The sequence below is a fragment of the Ursus americanus genome, chromosome 7, assembly GCF_024610735.1.
Source record: "Ursus americanus isolate L20-20 chromosome 7, mUrsAme1.1.p, whole genome shotgun sequence".
Taxonomy (NCBI): Eukaryota; Metazoa; Chordata; class Mammalia; order Carnivora; family Ursidae; genus Ursus; species Ursus americanus.
The window spans coordinates 48,738,450-48,758,427 of record NC_142133.1 but is presented as its reverse complement, the minus strand read 5'-3'; the positions used below and the strand labels follow the sequence as shown (position 1 = coordinate 48,758,427).

The 19,978-nt window shown below is 42.4% G+C and overlaps 1 protein-coding gene and 1 long non-coding RNA gene across 6 annotated transcripts in view; one reads left to right on the top strand and one right to left on the bottom strand.

Annotated features, from left to right (window-relative positions):
- Nucleotides 1–14,948, bottom strand: part of RMND5A (required for meiotic nuclear division 5 homolog A) — a 62,761-nt gene extending 47,813 nt beyond the window's left edge. The window contains exon 1 of one of the 2 annotated variants that reach the window (XM_045808877.2): nt 14,297–14,948. In XM_045808877.2, coding sequence (XP_045664833.1) covers nt 14,297–14,438 — 142 coding nt within the window. In that variant the 5' untranslated portion in view covers nt 14,439–14,948. The remainder of the gene's footprint in view (nt 1–14,296) is intronic. The other variant, XM_045808878.2, reaches the window with a different exon arrangement.
- A 265-nt stretch (nt 14,949–15,213) lies between these two features.
- LOC123799709 (uncharacterized) overlaps nt 15,214–19,978 on the top strand; it is a 62,860-nt gene continuing 58,095 nt past the window's right edge. For all 4 annotated transcript variants that reach the window (XR_015725238.1, XR_015725239.1, XR_006781676.2 and 1 more), the window contains exons 1-2: nt 15,214–15,322; nt 16,570–18,349. This is a non-coding gene — a long non-coding RNA (uncharacterized LOC123799709). The remainder of the gene's footprint in view (nt 15,323–16,569; nt 18,350–19,978) is intronic.

Sequence of the window (19,978 nt, the reverse complement as noted above, 5' to 3'; positions counted from 1 at the left end):
CTGAAGTTTGGTGCTGCTGTCATTTCTTCTTTTTCTTTTACCATCTACAAGACCCTTCACTTTTTGCTTTTCAAGTTTATAAATGACAGATACTAGTAGTATAAGGTCAATTAATTAACATTGAGAGTTCTCAGTATGCCCCAAGGAAAAATAATTTCTACAATGTATTTGGAAGCATAAGAAAAGTATAATGGAATAATCTGAAAGAGAACCCTGGGAAAGCCCTGTTCAAAGAGAAAGATTCCACTAATGCATTTTCAAATGGATTTAGTGGAAAGCGGCCAAAGGTAAAAACAGGTTTAGAAATCGCTATAATAATCAAACTGACTGGGACCAAACCTCTGAGTCCTAAAGGAAGAGAGTTCTAATGTTCTTCTGATTTCTCTGTCTGAAAACAAACCCTGCTTCTAGAAGAACCTTTCTGTGAAAGAAATCTAAATGGATTCAATTCCTAGAAATAAAGCTGGGGAATTACTAACAGCCACCTCTACCATAACTAAACTAGATGTGAGGTAAATGTTAGAATCCCAGTTGACCACTGTGCTAGTCACTTTTTACCCACGATAAAGTCCTATGCCAACTATCTTTTTTCTTTCTTTTCCTTTCTTTTCTTTTCCTTTTTTTTTTTTTTTTTAAGAGGGAGACAGAGCAAAACAGAGTTGGGGGTGGGGGGGTGGAATCCCAAACAGGCTCCAATTCCCCGCGTGGAGCCCAACACAGGGCTGGATCTCACAACCCTGAGATCATGATGAGATCATGACCTGAGCTGAAATCAAGAGCCTGAGCCACCCAGGTGCCCCCAACTGAATCTTTCAATGCAATAAACCTCCCTGGATTCGTGACCCATACCTAAGCATGAAAGAAATAGTTCTGAGGCAGTGCTCATCACTTACAGTGACCACATGCACTTTTAAGATTTTTTTAAGATTATTTATTGATTTTATTTGAGAGAGAGAGAGTAAGAAAGAGCGCAAGCCAGGGGAAAAGGCAGAGAGAGAGGGAGAAGCAGACTGCTGAGCAGGGAGCCTGATATGGGCTCAATCCCAGGACCCTGGGATCATGATCTGAGCTGAAGGCAGACGCTTAACGACTGAGCCACCCAGGTGCCCCAAAGTTTGTTTGTTTGTTTGTTTGTTTTAAGAGTAGTTTTAGGTTTACAACAAAATTGAGTGAGATACGGAGATTCCCCATATTCCTGCTACTACCCCCCCAACAACTACAGCCTCTCCCATTATCAATATCACCCATCAGAATGGTTTTGTTTTGTTTTTTTAACAAGGAGGAACCTACATGGACACATCATTATCACCCAAAGTCCACAGTTACCTGAGGGTTCACCCTTGGTGTTACACCCATGGATTCTGACAAATGTACAACGGCATATATCCATCACTATAGTATCATACAAAGTATTTTCACTGCCTTAAAAATCCTCTGTGCTCTTCCTGTTCATCTTTCTCCTCCCCCCACCCCTGGCAACCACAGATCCTTTTGTCTCCACAGTTTTGTCTTTCTCAGAATGCTGGATAGTTGGAATCATATAGCATGTAGCATTTTCAGATTGGCTTCTTTCATCTGAGTTAACTCCTAAACCATTTTTTAGAGAGCCCAGCTAAGACTTCAAGCTCTGCCCTTGGGCTTCACTGCCTAGCCATTTCAGGAGTTATGTCCATTAGTTTCAAAGAAACAGTAAATTGTTTCCATAGCATCCTGTACTTCTCTATCAGAGTTTCACACTTCATTGTAAATATTTGTCTATCACCCTCATGAAATTACTTGAAGTTAGGAAATATGATTGTTGAATCTTTAGTGCTTAGCTCCACACCCAGTGTGGGGCTTGAACTCATGACCCCCAGATTGAGAGTCACATGCTCTACTGACTGAGCCAGCCAAGGGCCCCTAGTAAATTACATATTCTTATTTTCAAGCCCAGCATTGGAGACTCTGGCACGACTAACACACTAAACCAATACCCTCTGAACTGCCAGCAGTTTCACACTCAGCAGCTCACTGATCTTCTACTCCCTTCCAGAATATTTAGTGTGTACTATGCAAAGCATTATGGCCTAAATTTTCCAAATACCAAATAAATAATACACACACACACACACACACACACACACACACACACACCAATGTCCAAATAAAAACACACTCATAGAATAGAGACCCCCAGTTGTAAGTTCCTTTCCTTTTCCAAATAATGACCATTCCCTTCCCTCAAAAACCTTAAATATGCAGGTAAAGACTTGGGAAAAAAATTAAGAGGCCTGTGTTTTGAGCCATAGTTTCTATGTTTGTAAAAGAAAACTATGCCAAGGTGTGTCCAAAAAATGAAATATATTTCAACTTCAGCACATAATGTGTTTCTATAAAATTATACCCCAAGTCAGAATGTAGGAAGGTAGAACAAACTTTTACACAATAAAAAGAGTGCCCAATTCCCACACGGGGAAAAATTACAAAATTCCTAATTATATCTTGGTTTTATAAATAACTTTCAATACAGTTCATTTTGTACATTTATTTGTTCAATTATTTTCCTTTATTACTAATCACATGGCTTAAGATGACCATAAGTCCAATTATGTGACAAGATTTACTCATCATTTTGGCTCATCTAACAACAAGGCAAAGATATTAAGACTGAAAACTATGTTCTCATCCCTACTCAGTGTTTGCATTTGCTATTTTGTTTGCCACTTATTTTTAGGACATCAGAAGGGAAGATAACCCTCAAACAATTGTATACACTATTAAAGAAAAATAATATTGCTCAAACTAAACAGCTGGTTGGTAGGCAGCACTATAATGGTGTAGCTTGATATATCTGCTCATGGACAGATAATCAAAAGTTCTAATCTGGCATAAAAGGCAGTTTAAAGGTGTCAATTAGACCATGAAGTGCATGCTGCCTAAGAGTCAACCACATGAGAGATGAGACCCCCTATAATTAAGAGCACCCTATAAAAAATGGTGAGGCACAACACGGAAAGGTGATTACTATGATTATTATTCAGATGTCCAAAATAGCTGAAAACATCACCACCTAGGACTAGAATATTTTGGTAGAAGCAAATAGTAGCATTCCCCAGAAATCACTAAGACCTGACTTAACAATCTTATGAATATTATTGAGGCAGAAAAAATTTTAAATATCCAAGTTTATAAATATTACACATATTGCATTTGAGCTCTTTTGCATTATTAAAAGTTAACTCCACTTCATAAAATGGACAGAGAGCTTAAATTTGGAATCAAGTGGAAAACAAAACGGCATACAAGTTTTGATGTGAATACAAAAAAATTCATTTAGTAAACATAATCCTAATTATACCTAAATGAAAACTGAGACCTAATAGAGCTATACTCCAGAATTCATTCTAGATTAATTCCTAAAAAAAAAAAAAAATTAGGGGCGCCTGGGTGGCACAGTGGTTAAGCGCCTGCCTTCGGCTCAGTGCGTGATCCCAGCGTTCTGGGATCGAGCCCCACATCAGGCTCCTCCGCTATGAGCCTGCTGCTTCCTCTCCCACTCCCCCTGCTTGTGTTCCCTCTCTCGCTAGCTGTCTCTATCTCTGTCAAATAAATAAATAAAATCTTTTAAAAAAAATTAAAATAGAAAAAATCAAAAGAAGGCTGTAAGGGGGAAAAAATTCTACATTATTCCACTCTTTTTAAGGGGAGGAGGGGCAGAAGGAGACAGAGAATCTTAAGCAGGCTCCTTGCCCAACCCCCACTCAGACAGGGCTTGATCTCACCAAGCTGAAATCAGGACCCGAGATGAAATCAAGAGTCGGACACTTAACCAACTGAGCCACCCTGGTCTTAAAATAAACAAAATGAGATTAGACAAAGACAAAACAGGAGGGAAAAAGACTAAAGTCAAAAGGAAGGGAGAACCCTGACATGTAGAGTCAATTTACTGAATGCTAAATGCCTGTTGGCAGTGTTCAGGGTACAGATCAAGTATTTAAGACAGATTAAGAAATTTAGGATGGGAATAAAAGAAGACAAAGAATAAAAGGGTCTAAGATTGATTCTGAAGAAGTCACTGTCAAGGTGAACATGGAAAAGATTGCAAAACTGTAAAACAGAAAAACTTGAAACTTGAAAAGGTAAGGTTGGTATTTAAAAAAAATAATAATAAAAGGACTGCTTCATACTGTGAGTAGCAAACTAAATTGTGGCCTATTGGAGTTTGAGGCTTCTTATGAGCTACCTCAGCACCTAGGACACAGCAGCTGCTCAACAGAGAGATTCACTCAGAGGAAGAAGAAAAAGGCACAAATAAAAGACACTCGTTTTTTTTCTAGGGGCAATATACACTGAAAACAAAAACTTTTTTCAGTATATTAAAAGGTGGCAAATCTACAAAGTACAGTATTTTGGGGGTCAACCCCTGACCTTCCAGAACAGAACGTAGATTCAGATAGGTGTGTTCTGATCCAGTGCACTAGTGTGCTGCAAAACACATGAGGGGGGGAAAAGTTTATATTTAAAAGCTAAATTACGTGGTACAGACTAATAGTGATCCTAGAGCAGAGAGCTAGACCAAAATGACTAGCACAGGGAAGAAAGGAAGGCTTCAAAAATACACGATGAGGCAAGAACTGACAGAGATGACAGAAGAAAAAGAGGACACAGGGCATCGTTTTTCAAATGTCTGCTAGACAGTCCCACTTTAGAAAGCCTATTCATTCCCTTCAAGTTCAAAATATAGAGAATTAATCTCTAGCTACCTCCTTCTATATCTCTGAAATGAATGGCTAAATCAGATAAGGTTTCTTTTAGTCTTTAAATATAAATTTCATACTTAAAAATTAAACTCGAATTTCTATCTTCCCCTCTCATAAACTTATTTTCTTCCTGGTTCCATAACTGTCTACCTGTCAGTCATGCTCAAACCTTAGGTTAAGCTTTGATTTTTCCAACCCCTCTCTTCCATCCTGCCAGACAATATCCACACACCAAGTCCTGGTAATTCCTTCCCTGAGGAGATCCCATGCATGAGTCCCTGTACATCTCTACCATGACCACCCAAAGAGAAGTCCCTCTTTCATTGGGTCTAAGTTGACACTTAACTAGTCATCTTGCCTCTAGCCAAACGGCACTCCCAACTCCAATCAACCTAAATGCTGCTAATTGGTCTCAAGGTAAAGTCCCTGTCCAGTCCCTGTTCAAAGTGTACTCCCCACCCAAGTCATTCAAAAGCTTCCCAGTCTACTATTTTCCCTGGTATCTGTGACTCTATAAACCCTGATTCTAATTTAATTTTAATTCTCCTACCCTATTTCTCCCTGCTCTGGTCCTTCCCTGCTCCCAGAATGCCTCTTGTACTCTCACTCCACTGCACCTTTGTTCTTGCCAACCACCACTTCTGGCACCCCATCCTGAATGTCCACATTCAATCTCTGTTATTGAAACTTGACAGGTTAGAGGACTCGGTCTCAAATCCTACCTCTTCTTGCGTGTACCACTCACTCAGCACTGGCCTATATACATGGCCTTGCACTACCGGGCACTAATGGTTAAAAACACACCAGTGTCATCTCCTTTACCAGACAAAGTTCTTAGAGCATAAGAACGATTACTTGCCCTTTGTTAACTCCCACAGGATTTAGCCAGTTCTACATTTAACTGACGATTAATAACTATTAACCAGGTGCTCTGAAGTTCAATTAAAATAACACACACACACACACACACACACACACACACACACACACACACCAGCAATTCTTTCTAAGGGCTTCTTCTCTCCTATTTCTCTGAACTGCTAGTATTTGTACTAACCAGAAGCACTGCTATTTATACTGTGTCATGGCCATGGTTTTTTCCCCTCTCGAATGTAAAAGTCAGGTCTCATTATGCAACTAAAGTTCCTTGAAGACTGTATCTTATGCCTTTTGAATATTTCTTATGGTGTTAGGCAGACCACTGGGCACAGAATGGTAGCTAACATACACCAGTATGAAAAATACCTAATAGTCAAAGTGTCTCCATAGTGCTTAACACTGATTAAAGGCACAGACCTTAAAAATAATAAAAACAAACAAAAAAGGTACAGACATTAAAAACAAATATACCTTGTTTTCAGATTTTAAAGCCAGTTTACATCTATTACCTATTTAATTCTCATAACTCTGTGATATAAGTTACCAGTTTACTGAAGAGGAAATAGGGTAAGCAAGATTATAGAACCAGTAAACTGGCAGAGCAATAACTCAAACTCAGATCTCATGAGCTCAAGGACAAAATTTTGTGGTCTACTCTCCCAAGTGGCAGACTCATCTTCATATCTCCCTAACTAGCCTCCAAATTCCTGGAGGGCTGAAGCCATGTATAATGTTTCTTTTAAGTCACTCCTTATCTCCTCCTGAATACCTTCATATAATCAATAATGAGATATTAAATCTAGATGGATCCCACAGATATAGCAAACTCATCAAAGATAACACATAGCCAGATGCTATACCTCAAAATGAGAAGAAAGTATTCAGGCTCAATCTTAAGTGTTAAAGACTTTGCAGTATAGCCTATGGATCCCAGAACAATGCTCCCAAAGAACCATTCTCAGCTGAGCCACACAGTCACCAAAGCCAAATAAGGTGAAAGCATATTTCTAAAAGTCTCAAACCCTGCTGGAGATTCTAGTCTGTTATTTGAGGGATTAGAAGGCCAGACGTTTCTGCCATTCTTCTACAAACTCTTGAAGCTTTCAAAAAAAATCCCCAGTTTAGAGAGCAACACGTCCCTGGTATATATCAACTTCTAGGGATTACATGGAGCACCATGAGGCTCCAGTACATAGCTCAGGACTAGAGCCCTCTATATTTCTCCTCTATACTGCATTTTGGGGTCATTTTCAAAGATTTTACAGATGAAGAAGCAGGACCCCAAATGAAAACAAGTCAGTTTTAACATCCCAAGCATCCCAAGTGAACAGTTTACCAAAACACCATTTTCACTATCCTAACAACTAAGAGACTAAAACATGGAAAGAATGGAAATTTCTCTACATACCCTAGTATCATATCACAGAAGTGTTAACATTGGTGAGGGAGAAACTTGCCATTATCCAGAGTTAGGAACTACTTAAAAGATAAAATAACCTTAGTAAAATGATTTTACTATGCCAAGCATACAAGCAATTTCAAATAAATTCCCAAAGGTAACAACGAACCAAATTGCATTTTTTTAGTCTATAAATTAAGTTGCACTAGCAAGTCAGTATTTGAATTGTATGAATGTTACAGTTAGGAGGCAAGGCAAAAACTGAGAAATAAAGGTTGGGTTAGTCAAGAAAAGACCTCAAAGAACACTGTTATTGGTGTAACTTGTAGCTGCTCAACTATAATAGACATCAATCACTTTCATCTGGGTACAAGTTTTTCTTTCTAGAACTCTCTCCTGTGATCACATGGCCATACATCTCCTGACACGGGGTAAGTACAGCCCAAGGTAGCCAACGGACTCCATGTCCTAGCCCCAGTTACTGATTCAGGGAGAGGGTTATGACCCAAACCAAGATAGCACCGATACTCCCTGGTAATTTTATGTTTGAAAATGTTGGAAAAAAAGGCATGTTCCTGTCTTGGGGATCACTAGCAATATAAGAATGATATGAACTCCACTGGCCATCTTTACCTCCATGTGGAGAAAGCTCCTCTGAGAATGAAGCCACGAAAAGCACAGTTGAGTGAGGAAGAGAAAAAGATCAGTCCTGTGACATCCTCTGTGCTTCTGGAGCCAGCTGGCCTTACCTCAGCCTATTTAGTTATGAGTCAACAAAGTCCATTTTAATTAAAACTATACTGCCACCTGCAATCAAAAGAATCCTGAGTAATATACTAGTCTGAATAAATAAGGCGCCAAATAACAAAGAATTATCTCCTAAAAAGAGCCTGGAAAGGAAGGGCCCACAAAGTTAAATCAGCTTCTAAACCTAACTGGAAATGCCCACACTAACCTATTATTCTCACCAGCTAAAACAGCCCAAGTAGCTTGCTAACTCGTCTATTCTTCTCTTAGAGTATTTGAACAATGACTACTGTTATCCACCCAAACTTTTCTGACCTACCTACCTGCTACTTTTCAGACTAGATATTAAATGTAGATATCAAATTTAATTCATTCAAAATTTAAAGTCCTTTTTCTAAAAATAATGATGTACTATACAATGGCTAACTGAACATAATTTTTAAAAGAGCAAAAAAAATAAAGTCCTTCTTTTCTCAATGGTGTCTTGTTAATATTTAGCAAAAAGTTTCACTGACGGGGCACCTGGGTGGCGCAGTCATTAAGCGTCTGCCTTCGGCTCAGGGCTTGATCCCGGCATTATGGGATCGAGCCCTACATCGGGCTCCTCCCCTAGAAGCCTGCTTCTTCGTCTCCCACTCCCCCTGCTTGTGTTCCTTCTCTCTCGCTGGCTGTCTCTACCTCTGTCAAATAAATAAATAAATAAATAAATAAATAAATAAATAAATAAATAAATAAATCTTTTAAAAAAAAAACCAAAAACCGTTTCACTGAAAGCTGAGAGACCAGATATTGTAGCCTACTCCAAGTACACCAAACAATAAGGCTGAATAAAGGCTCATCTACCAAACCCTGATCCTTTAGTATTCATTCAACATAATACATTCAACCCTGGTAGGCTCTGAAAAGCACAGGGATTTATATGTATAAATATGCATACTTTTCAGTAAGTATATGTAATATATACAACTCAAATTCTAGAATGAAAAGGTATACGTACCATATGACCCTGAATCTCTGTTTTCTGTCTACTGATAAAAACGATACCAAAGAAATTAGTTTAAAATGTGGCCACAATCTGCTTTCTCTTCCATGCTTAATTGCCTATTTACCTTCTCATTTGTTACCTTCGAGTTTTAAAAACTGGAAGCAGTTCTGCAACTAGTAACTAAATTCTCTTTGATTCACCAAAGAAAGATGGAGGATTATGGTTTAAATGAGTTTTACTACTGGGAGTCAGACCACATATGCACACAAAAAAGGGAGTTTTAGAAGCTAATATATGTGTTGTACCACTCCTACAAATTAAGTTGTCTTTACCAACTTGTAAATTGCAATAGTACTAAGCCTAAATCACAGTAAGTAGAACTGCATGCCCAATGCCTCAAAGTAAAAATGAATAGTGACAAATTATTATTTCCCTGATTTTTCTTAAAAAATTTCCTGGACGTTAGCATCTCTGTGAAGTGGGCAACTAAGTGGCCCACAAATAAGAAAGAGTAGGTGGGAGACTTCTTACTGGGTATCCTTTTTTTATCATTTGCATTTATACCATTTGAACGAATTATCTATTCAAAACAAAATTTAAATTTAGAAAATTCATTTTAAAAAAGTCACTGAGAATCATTTTCAGAAACTACAATACAACTCCCTAGAATAGCCTAAAAAAAATTTTTTTTAAATAGGCTCCACACCCAGCGTGGACCTTGAACTTACCACCCTGAGATCAAGACCTGAGCTGAGATCAAGAGTTGGACACTTAAACTGACTGAGCCACCCAGGTGCCCCCAGCCTAGCAATAACTTTTAAAAATACTGGATACCCTTGACTCTTACAAAGACTGTAATTTTCCCAGTACACTTCAAACATGTCATAAATGCTACCCTATTGTTTCAGTCTAATCTCCATTTACCAAATGTGAAATCAGCATATCAGCAATACATGATATATAGTTCTCTTCTGTTCTCCCTTCCACCACAGAAGTGCTAATGGGAAACAAAATATATTTGCCAATAGAAAAAAAAAATGCTAAAAAGCATATAAATAATCACAAAATCACCAACATTTATCCGTACTATCTCCCTGTTAATCCAGGGTTGTCCGAAGTGTGGTTCCCACACCACTGATGTGAATAGTGATTTTAGCTGTATGTGAAATGATATTTTAATAATTATGAATTTGCTTTTAATAGTTTATTATACCTAATACACCAAACCTATGATTTCACAAATATCAGTGCCTACAGTGAGGATAAATCTACTTAAGTGAAATCATGAATCCACCTGAAAAATAAGAGTGCACATGTGTGAGTGAAGTTTGAGAAGCACTAGTGCATTACCCAAATTAGATCAACAGCACACTGGGAATGATCACCAAACAGCATCAACCGTACAGAATCTTAAATGAGACCAAACTTCATGTGCACAGGGAAACTCACTGAAAAGCTGGTACAAGTACATGACAACAGTGCTCTCCTCCTTCCTAAGAGTTGAGGAAATTAAGTGAACCTGAAGTTTAATCAAAGTAACTAAGGGTAAGACTCGGAGCTTGGTATAATCCTTAACTTCTGGCAAATTAAGCTTAAAAATGGTATTCCTTTCCCAGCCCAAACACCGCAACATTGACCTTTCATTTGCTGTGAACAGTCATCTCTAATCCCTTTTTCCTCAGATACCTCACTCAATAGGCTCGGGATCGCTCTCCCATCATCCAATCTACCACGCTAAGGTTTCCCAGGCAGTTTTTGGACCTGAAGAAAGCCTTTAAGTCAGTCCTCAGAGGAGGAATGAATCAGGCTTCAACAGAACTTCTTTTTAGTATTCTCTGTGATCCTTTACTGCCCCTTTGCTCTTCTGTTACTGCTATGTTGCCCCTCAACCACCAAAACTCCGTGGCTGGCTATGACCTAGTCAAAGCCTATACCTACCAATCAGAGCCTTATACTCTGAAAGTACTCCTCTGCCTTAGGCCTCACACTCCCATTAAAAAAAATTAATTAATTAATTAAAAAAGATTTTCCTCTTCCTAGGCTGGACTTGGTTAGGGGTGGATTAAATGGCAGAGTACAAACTAATCCACCAGGTGCGAGTGACCATCCACAACACCCTTATTCTCCCAAAGGTACCTGAATTAAGAAAAATGCATTTTAAATGAAATAATTAGGGAAAGTTTATATGAAAGAATTTCAGGCCATACAGAGGCAATTTAAAGCTGATGAAGGAAATGTTAGGGCTCAATGCAGGACTGCTTCCAGGCCAGCTGCCAGGTGAGCCCCCTTTGGGCAGTTGCATAATCTGGAATAAAAGTGGTGAGAGTGGATATGGGGTGTCAAGGGCTTACTAACTAATCTTCATTTACGTATGTTTCTACCACAAACTATGCTAACCGTCCTCATTTGGTGTAGTTGCTTGCTCACTTTAGAAAAAAGATATTTAAACATAAGAAAATGTAAATCATCCTCAAAAACTGAACTTATCCCCTGACCCTAGCTAAAAAGATACTTCTGAATCAGGCAGTTACTCACCATCAGTATGATGCCATGTTGGGGGATCTACAGGGTTCCCAAGATTCTACTTTAATCACATCACATTCTTACAAGAATATTACCACAAATAACTCCACCAAATGAGATCCAAAGCCCTGACAGATGGTCCCAATTGGAGCCCCTCTCTCAAGTCACAGGAGCCCACAAAATCAATTGCCCAAACATTCAAACTTGAAAATGGAGTTCCAAACTCAGATTTCAGTAGACATAACTTTAGGAAGGGTATATTTAAGATACAAATTTAATAACCACCACATCGCTGGCAAAGAACATTAGAAATTATCTTCTTTGAAAATTACCATAACCTAGATACCAAAGCATGATGTTTGCCTCCATACGTAAGAACACCATAAGAAAAAAGAGTTTACTTTGGAAACTAGACCTGACACTTGCGGTATTTATTTTTCTTTCATGTTTCATAACTGCCTTTAGTCACGTAATCCTATTATTATAGAATTAAAGAAAATCAAAGAAACACCACCATCAAACTGCAATTTGGTAGACAAGAAAGTAAAAAATAGGAGCCTGAGAACGGAATATATGCAATTCACCAAGTGAGACCATTTGAATAGCATGGCATTATCTGTGGCTAATACCCTCACACCATATACTCCTTGCAAAGTTCCCTGATACCAAGCAAAAACAATCTGTCTAAAGCAAACTCGTGCTTAAGCAATTTCTGGCAATTATTTTATCCATCTGAGATGGGCCCCAAATTCCCTAAAATGAGCCTTGCAATCACACTTCCCCTGTCAACTAATACCCCCTCTCTCTTATAGGAAGCTATTTTACTTTCCATCTATTCTCTCCAATTCTGCCTACCCAACCCCTCAACCTCTGACCTGGTCCCTAAAAGGGAAATGCTCCTTCCACCTCTCCAAGTCTAGACTCTTCACTCATTCTTTTCCTTTCAGCCTTGAACAAGACATAGATTTCCTGGAACGGATGGGCAGGTGGGCAGGCAGACAGACACAGAGGGATACAGACACACAACCCACACCCACACTCCCCCACCACATACACCTCCCACCCCTGTACTTAAACAGCTTTGGGCCTCCTTACACTTCAGTGTGCATATTTTTCTTAATTCCCACTAATCTAGTTTAACTCCCAATAGCCAAATACCAGCTGACCAACTTCTGTTTTTCTAAGCTCCTGCCCTTTATGTTTCTGCTGGCTCCTCCATGGCCCTCCACCTTCCAGGAGGAGTTCAAGGTGTGGTTGGACCCTACAGTCTTCCTTCCCTGCAGCCTACATGATCTTCACTCTCCTAGGTAGAAATGATAGTAGGAAACCATCTGAGACCTTACTTTCCCCCCCAAGTCTAACTGCATCTTTAGCCACCAGGACACATAAGCCCTTGACTGTCTTCATCAGCCCTTCAGGTTTATCTCCCATGTCCAAAAACCAAATTCACCAGAGCCTTCCCAGGATTCTCACCCAACTCCACCTCCGCTTCCCCTTCACCAGCAGCCATCTAGGTCTGCTTATTTTTCCATATTAATATTCTAACTCCTGGGGCGCCTGGGTGGCACAGCGGTGAAGCGTCTGCCTTCGGCTCAGGGCGTGATCCCGGCGTTATGGGATCGAGCCCCACATCAGGCTCCTCCGCTATGAGCCTGCTTCTTCCTCTCCCACTCCCCCTGCTTGTGTTCCCTCTCTCGCTGGCTGTCTCTATCTCTGTCGAATAAATAAATAAAAAATCTTTAAAAAAAAAAAATATTCTAACTCCTATCCCCACTATGGTTGCAGGCTTGCTTCTTCCCCGGAGTTCAAAAGTGACTGCCATGTTCAGAATAAGATGTTTTAAGACTCCCTTACCATGGGCTAGCACTTACTCCCCTCTGAAAGAAGTCTGGAAAGAAAGATGCAGGAGGAGAAAGGGGGGAGGTGGGAGAGACTCGCCAGTGCCTTCACCTCACCTGCCCAAGTACCCGTGTCTCACCCCAGCTACCAAACTTTCCTTTCCATAAACTGCTGCTCCACCTAGGAGTTGAGAGGGCTCCCCCAAACTCTTGAATGAATCTATTAAAGTCCTTTCTTTCTTGATCAGAAGGAATCACCACTATGAATATGTTATTCTAAGGATATCAGACCTTTAATCTCACTCAAAAACCAAAACCAAAACCCCTTCCCAACCAGCTTCCACAAGTTAACTTCAGCAAAGTATCTGCCCCCAGGTCCTAGAGGAATAATGAAATAATCTAGGTAAGACACCTTCTACAGAAAATCTGTCTTCTGAAAAGAAAACAAGTAAAAACTTGGCCAGGTGAGGCAAGGAACTAACTACTTGTGCCACAATTTGCTTCAGGGAAGTTGCCTGTACTTCCTCAGGCTACACTAGGAGAGCTGAACAGTCTCATTTAGCTCGTTTCCTAGGAATCACGTCCGTGCTGCTGCGGAGTTGAAGAGCTGCTTCCACACAGCAGTCAAATCGTGAAGTTGCAGCAGCGGCTGTTCTGTTAACCCACAGCTAAGAATAACACTCGACTTTCTAATTTAAAAAAAGAACAGAAAGAAGAAAGAAAGACTTGGAAAGTAAGTCCCCGGGCCAAGGATCTGGGGCAGGAGAGGAAGAAGGGGCTTCCTGTACTGACCCTCTTATCACCCAGACCCTCCGGTCCAACGCAATCAGCGCACCTTCAGCCCAGGGGAACCAAAAAGCACCCGGGCGGGCGGGGGCAAGGGGCGCCCACCGCGGGACGGCGGCAGTCTGCAGGTGCCACGGACCGGCCGCCACACACGTTTAACCCGGCTGGAACCCGTGGTTCCGGGCTGGGTTTCCGGGTGGATCGCGCTCACTCTTAATTGACAACGAAGTCGGGGCAGGTTCGAGACAAATAGGAAGGAGGAAAAGTCACAGGGGGTTGGGGCGCGGGTAGCGGATGGGGGGGCCTCCGCGCCTTGGGGGAGGCGCGGGGACACCCCTCCTGGCCCGCCGTGGCCCGAGGGACCGGGCCCTGCCCCGCGCGCCCACCCGGGCCGCCCTACCGTGGCTCTGCAGGATCTCGTGCTTGAGGCCGCCCGTATAGTCGATGAGCTCCTCCAGGCCGCGCTCGCACAGCTGCCCGTAGCCCGAGAACTTATGCAGCACCTTCTCCAGCTCGCGCTCCACCGTCACGCACTGATCCATTCCGGAGGCGGCGGCGGCGCTCAGCTCCCTGGCGCCCGGGTGTCCGCAGCCGTTCGGCCCGGGCCCGGCCGAGGCCGCGTCTTGCTCCTCGTCCCCCAGGCGGGCGGCGCGGGCGGCTGAGGCGGCCGAGGCAGCGGGCGCGCTAGCCGCGGCGCCGGGGGAGCCCCGCACAGCCCGTGCCCGCCTGCCCCATGCCCCCCCGGCCCCCGAATAGTCGCCGCCGCTCTCGCTCGCTCTCCCCACCCAGCCCCGAGCCCCTGGTCCTCACTCGCCGCGTTCGGCTGCCCGCGGCGGCGCCGCCGATTGTTTTTGTTTTCACGGGAACCGACCGATGACCTGGTTCTCCCGGGCGGCACCAAGCGCCGCCGACCCGAGGGGGGGCAGCCACCCCAGCAAGGGAAAGAGGCGGCGCGGGCCGTACCAAGCGCACCCTCGAGGGGGAGCAGCCTGGCGAGCGCGGGCGGAGGAACGCGACGGGCGCCCGCTCGCGCCGCCGCTCTAAAGGTGTGGGCAGTACCACGCGGGAAGCGTGCAAGGGAGAGGGCGAGGGTGGAGCAAGAACCCAATTGGTCGGACGAGCTAAATAGGGAACTTTAGAGACAGCCCGACGCTCGGAGAGCGCTACAACTACGCACTCCGTAAACAAGAGGGTGGAAACCGTCCCTAACCACTCCGCCCAGAAACGGGGAAAAAGAACCAATGGGCGCGGGGAATACGTAAGGAACGCACGTTCTCCAATCCCTGATCGAGGCGTAAACCTTCAGCCAATCGGAGTCGAGGGGTCAAACCAATAGTCTCGCTGTTGGCGGGGGTGATTTAGAGTGCATACTGGGAAGCAAGTTATTTCTGGAAAGCCATGAGGGAAACAAGACGGAGAATAAAAGGTCTGTTTTCTATAGGAGTTCGTCCTGGTCCTGATTTATGTCATCTCCCCATTACTTTTGGGACTACTGTCATTCCGAAGTTTTGGAAGACGGACTCGCCGCCCCGGACGAAAAACCAAGCCGAGAGGGGCGGGTAGTGCGGCGGGCGAGGGTCGCTGACAAGAATTCCAGGCGGAGGTGATGCTGGAGGGCGGGGGGCGGAGGGCTGCTCGGTAGCAGCGAGGGACCTGACTCGGCCGTCGGTGCCTCCGGGGACGCTGGTGCCACGGGGAGGTCACACTCCCCACCCCCCGCGGGCCTCAGCCCCTTGGCTCCGGGGCTTGGAACCTCTCCCGACCGGTAGCTCCTGTCTGCGCCGTGTGCGGGCAGCTTCACGCAGTTGGAACCCGCGTGGGAGAGCGGCACAGTCTGCCCCCTGCTCTCGGGCGCCTTAGTCCGTTGATACGAATTGAGTTACCTCTTTTGCGTAAATTCTTCCCGGACTGCCATGGTACCTCCAACCTTGGCCCGTATCCCCTTGCTCACTAAGCTTCCGTTGCGCTAGTGTTAGTTTTCCTCCAAAAGCCACATGAGCAATTGCCTCAGGGCCTCTGCACTTAGCTTTTCGTTGGCCTGGAAAACCTGTCCACCTTTCTCATCCTGAAGTTCTCAGCTCATTTGTCCCCTGAAAGGGCCCTCCCATGACGACACTAATAGAGCCTCTACCTTCCCGCACTCCTCCAGTGTTGTGTCGTATTTATTATAATATCAACCGTATCACCAGTTTTATTATTTTCACACCATTAAAAGCTGAAGTCATCTGTTTCATTCATTCGTTTACTTTTCTGCATGCACCTCTTCAGTAAATCTCCATAAAGGCAAGCCCTTTGCCTGTCTCAAGAACGGTGCTGGCAATTTTTTTTTTTAATTAAGGTGAAATCTTTATGAGTCTCAGTTTATTTTTTTATAATTTGGAAATAATTGCAATTAATAGTACTTCATTGGCTTCTTCGGAAATTAAGTGAGATAATATATGTAAACACTCGTAGTAAGCAGGGAATAGCCACATGATAAATGGTGGTGGTGGTTGTTAGTATTGTCTGTTCCCAGAAGTAAATCTGAGATGGCAGCCTAAAATGGAATCACGTTGGTCTAGTCCCCAATCCTTCCATTCAGGTGATTCTCAAGGGCTGCCCTAACTGTTGCTGTTAAAAATCTCTTTTCTCCTTCCCACCTAACCCATTTTCCTTTCTCCTCTTTCTTGGCAGATGGCCCTGGTGGCTTTTTCCCTGAGAAGATAAAAAAAACATCCAGCTCCAGCATCCTCTGCCGCACTTCTCAAAGTATTTCTGTCCGTACCATCCATTTTTGTGACTGTTGTCAAGTGTCTGAGGGAACAAGAGTCTCCTCTCCCTTCTAAGTTGCCAACCCTTGGCTTGCTGGCTCCATCTCACCTCCCTCCAGGCCTTCTTCCCCTCCTTTGTACTAGGTTCCTCCTTTCTGCTTTCAGACTGAATGGGATTAATCTACCTGGGGAATTGGGGGAGAGATGATCTTTATTTATCGCTTCTCAAGCAGTTTCCCTTTTCCTCTCAGTCCCTGCACTGCCAAACTGCCCAGACAAATTCTTTACACTTTTTCCTCCTGGATCTCCTTGATAAGCTCATTCTTTTCTCAGTCTTTTTTTTTTTCCTTGACCTCACTGCCACACAAGAAAATTCTGACTTTCACCTGTAAAATTCTCCCTTGACATTGCCCTAGGATGGTACAATCACTCCTCCCTTGCTGGCTCTTCTTTCTCATTTAGCCCTCTATGTGGGTGGGCATTTGCCCCAGGTTTTATCCTCAACCTCTCTTTCTCTTTACCTGCTGTGCTGGGGCAGCACTTTACACTCAGCCCTCTCCAGCCTTGATCTGCCTCATAAGCTCTAGCTTCATATTGTCTCCAACCAGTAAGACATTATCATCCAGGGGACTTACTACCTCTAATCAACATGTCAAAAAAAAAGTTCGTATTTCCTTTCAATATTGACTTTCCTCCCTTTGACTCCTCTGTTTTTGTCAGCATTACCTTAACTCCCAACCACAGCTGCCACTTCTCCACCTTATTTTTTTTAAGATTTTTATTTTTGCATAATCTCTACACGCAACATGGGGCTCTAACTCACAACCCTAAGATCAAGAGTCAAATGCTCCACCAACTAAAGCCAGATGCCCCTTCATCCTCATCTTTAACTTACTTATAGGACTTTCAAAAACCCTTTATCAAATTCCTCGACTCTACTAACTTATTTCCATTGCCACCCAACTACATCCTTCTCAAGCTCCCTTTGCTAATACAACTGCCTTCATTCACCCCAGAATCATTGGTGTTCCACAGGATTTTGTTCTCATCAGTATCCCTAGGAATGCAGATTGTCTCATCCCTTTTTCATCCATCCTCCACATGTAGTCAGACATGAAGGTCTATTGAGTCTAACTTCCTCATGTCCTAATGAGGCTTTCTAACTTCTGCATCCTCATCATCAGTACCTTGAGATATTTCAAGATTATAAATTGCTTCTCTTACCCCTATAGTGCCACCAAATGACTCTTCATTCCCCTCAAAAGGTTGTTATAATTAAATGAGATAATACATCTAAAGCACTCAACATAATGCCTGACACATGGTAAGAGCTATTATCCACTGATCAGAAATAATCATAAAAATATCAAATCATATTGTACACCTGAAAATAATGTTATATATCAATTATACTGCAATTAAGAAAAAAGAAAGAACTAATTACTCCCCATTACAGACAGCTTCAAATCATAACTCTCAGCTGCATGGTCTGCCCAGTGTAGCAACCCATGACAATCACCCATCCAAACACCAGACGCTTTCACATTTTCAGTGTGAAGTAAGCACAGTTCATATGTGCTTTTTCCTCTCCTGGAATGCCTTTCTTTGTCCAAAGCCATTCAAATCCTCCCCTTTCTTCAAGTAACAAGACAAGTTCTACTTTTTTGATACCTTCTAGATCCTGGCCTGCATTCTTCAATATGGTAAGTCACCAACTGTATGTAGCTTTTTTAATTAAATAAAATTAAAAATTCAGATCCTCGGGGCGCCTGGGTGGCACAGCGGTTAAGCGCCTGCCTTCGGCTCAGGGCGTGATCCTGGTGTTCCAGGATCGAGCCCCACATCAGGCTCCTTCGCTATGAGCCTGCTTCTTCCTCTCCCACTCCCCCTGCTTGTGTTCCCTCTCTCGCTGGCTGTCTCTATCTCTGTGAAATAGATAAATAAAATCTTTAAAAAAAAAAAATTCAGATCCTCAGTTGTACAGACCATATTTCAAGTGCTCATTAGCCACACGTGGCTAGTGGCTACTGTGCTAATTCATCACTGTAGAAAGTTATATTGAACAGTGCTGATCTAGACCATGACCACAGTACAGTTACCAGCCATTCCTTGACCTGCTATAGGACTTCTCTGTGTTAAGTTGTTTAATTCTAAGTGCATAGTGCTCTTCTCTTGGTTAACTTTTCCAGTTTGTTTACTCAGTTAGATTATTAGCTCCTAGGTTAGGGCTGACTTTTCTTTTTCTCTCATGTGATTTAATCAGCATAGAAAAAGTTCTTTGGGTATTTATTAAAGGAAAGAGCATAATAAGAGAAGAGACTTCAGGGCACCTGGCTGACTCAGTCGGTAGAATGTGGGACTCTTGATCTCAGGGTTGTGGGTTTGAGCCCCATGTTGAGTGTAGAAAATACTTAAAATCTTAAAAAAAAAAGAGAGAGAGAGAGAGAGAAGAGATTTCAAATTTAACCAAGGAGAGAAAAATAGTACTAGTAAGGGCAGAGATCTTTATGTTCCCTCTTTAGTTTGTATTGGTCCTTCCTACCCAGTGCATAATTGCCTTAAGCCTATGCCTTGACTTCTCAGAGGAGGGTCTGTAGAAGCTAGAGGGGGAAAACTCAGTATTCAGAACAACTGCAGGTTATTTTTCCGTGTTTGCATTTTCACCACACAACAAAGAATTTGCACATGAACACAAACAAACAAAACCACACTCCAGTATCAAATGGACTCCTGCCCCCATATTCTGTTCAGTCTGGAGAACCTCTCAATTTGCAATCATTCTGGACTTTGCTCTGGTCCTTCCTTCACTTTAAATTAGATTCTCTGTAACATTTAACTAATATTAATCAAAAGAAAGGAGAGGAAACCCTTTCTCTGCTGACTAAAATACATATTCATCATAAGGAAATTAGAAAAAAAAAAGGTACATAAACAGTAATCTCATGAAATCCCAGAAGCCAGAAAAAAAAAGAATTTTAACATTTGGGGTGAATTTCCAGAGTTTTTCCTGTGTATACACATAAACCCATATGTGCATTTTCGTGAAAGATAGCTCTTTTTATATACATTTTGTAAACTGCTTTTGTTGTCCACTTAACAACTTTTCTCTAACACACACACACAAAAATCTTTAGAACTGCTTTTTTTTTTTTTTTAAGTAATCTCTACACCCAACGTGGGGCTTGAACTCACAACCCCAAGATCAAGAATCACACGCTCTTCTAACTGAGCCAGCCAGACACCCCTAGAATTGCTTTTAACATTTTTTGAAATGCTTAATAGCTGTTGCACATTACTAGAACTTTGCACTCACCCTTATTCAATTATCTCAT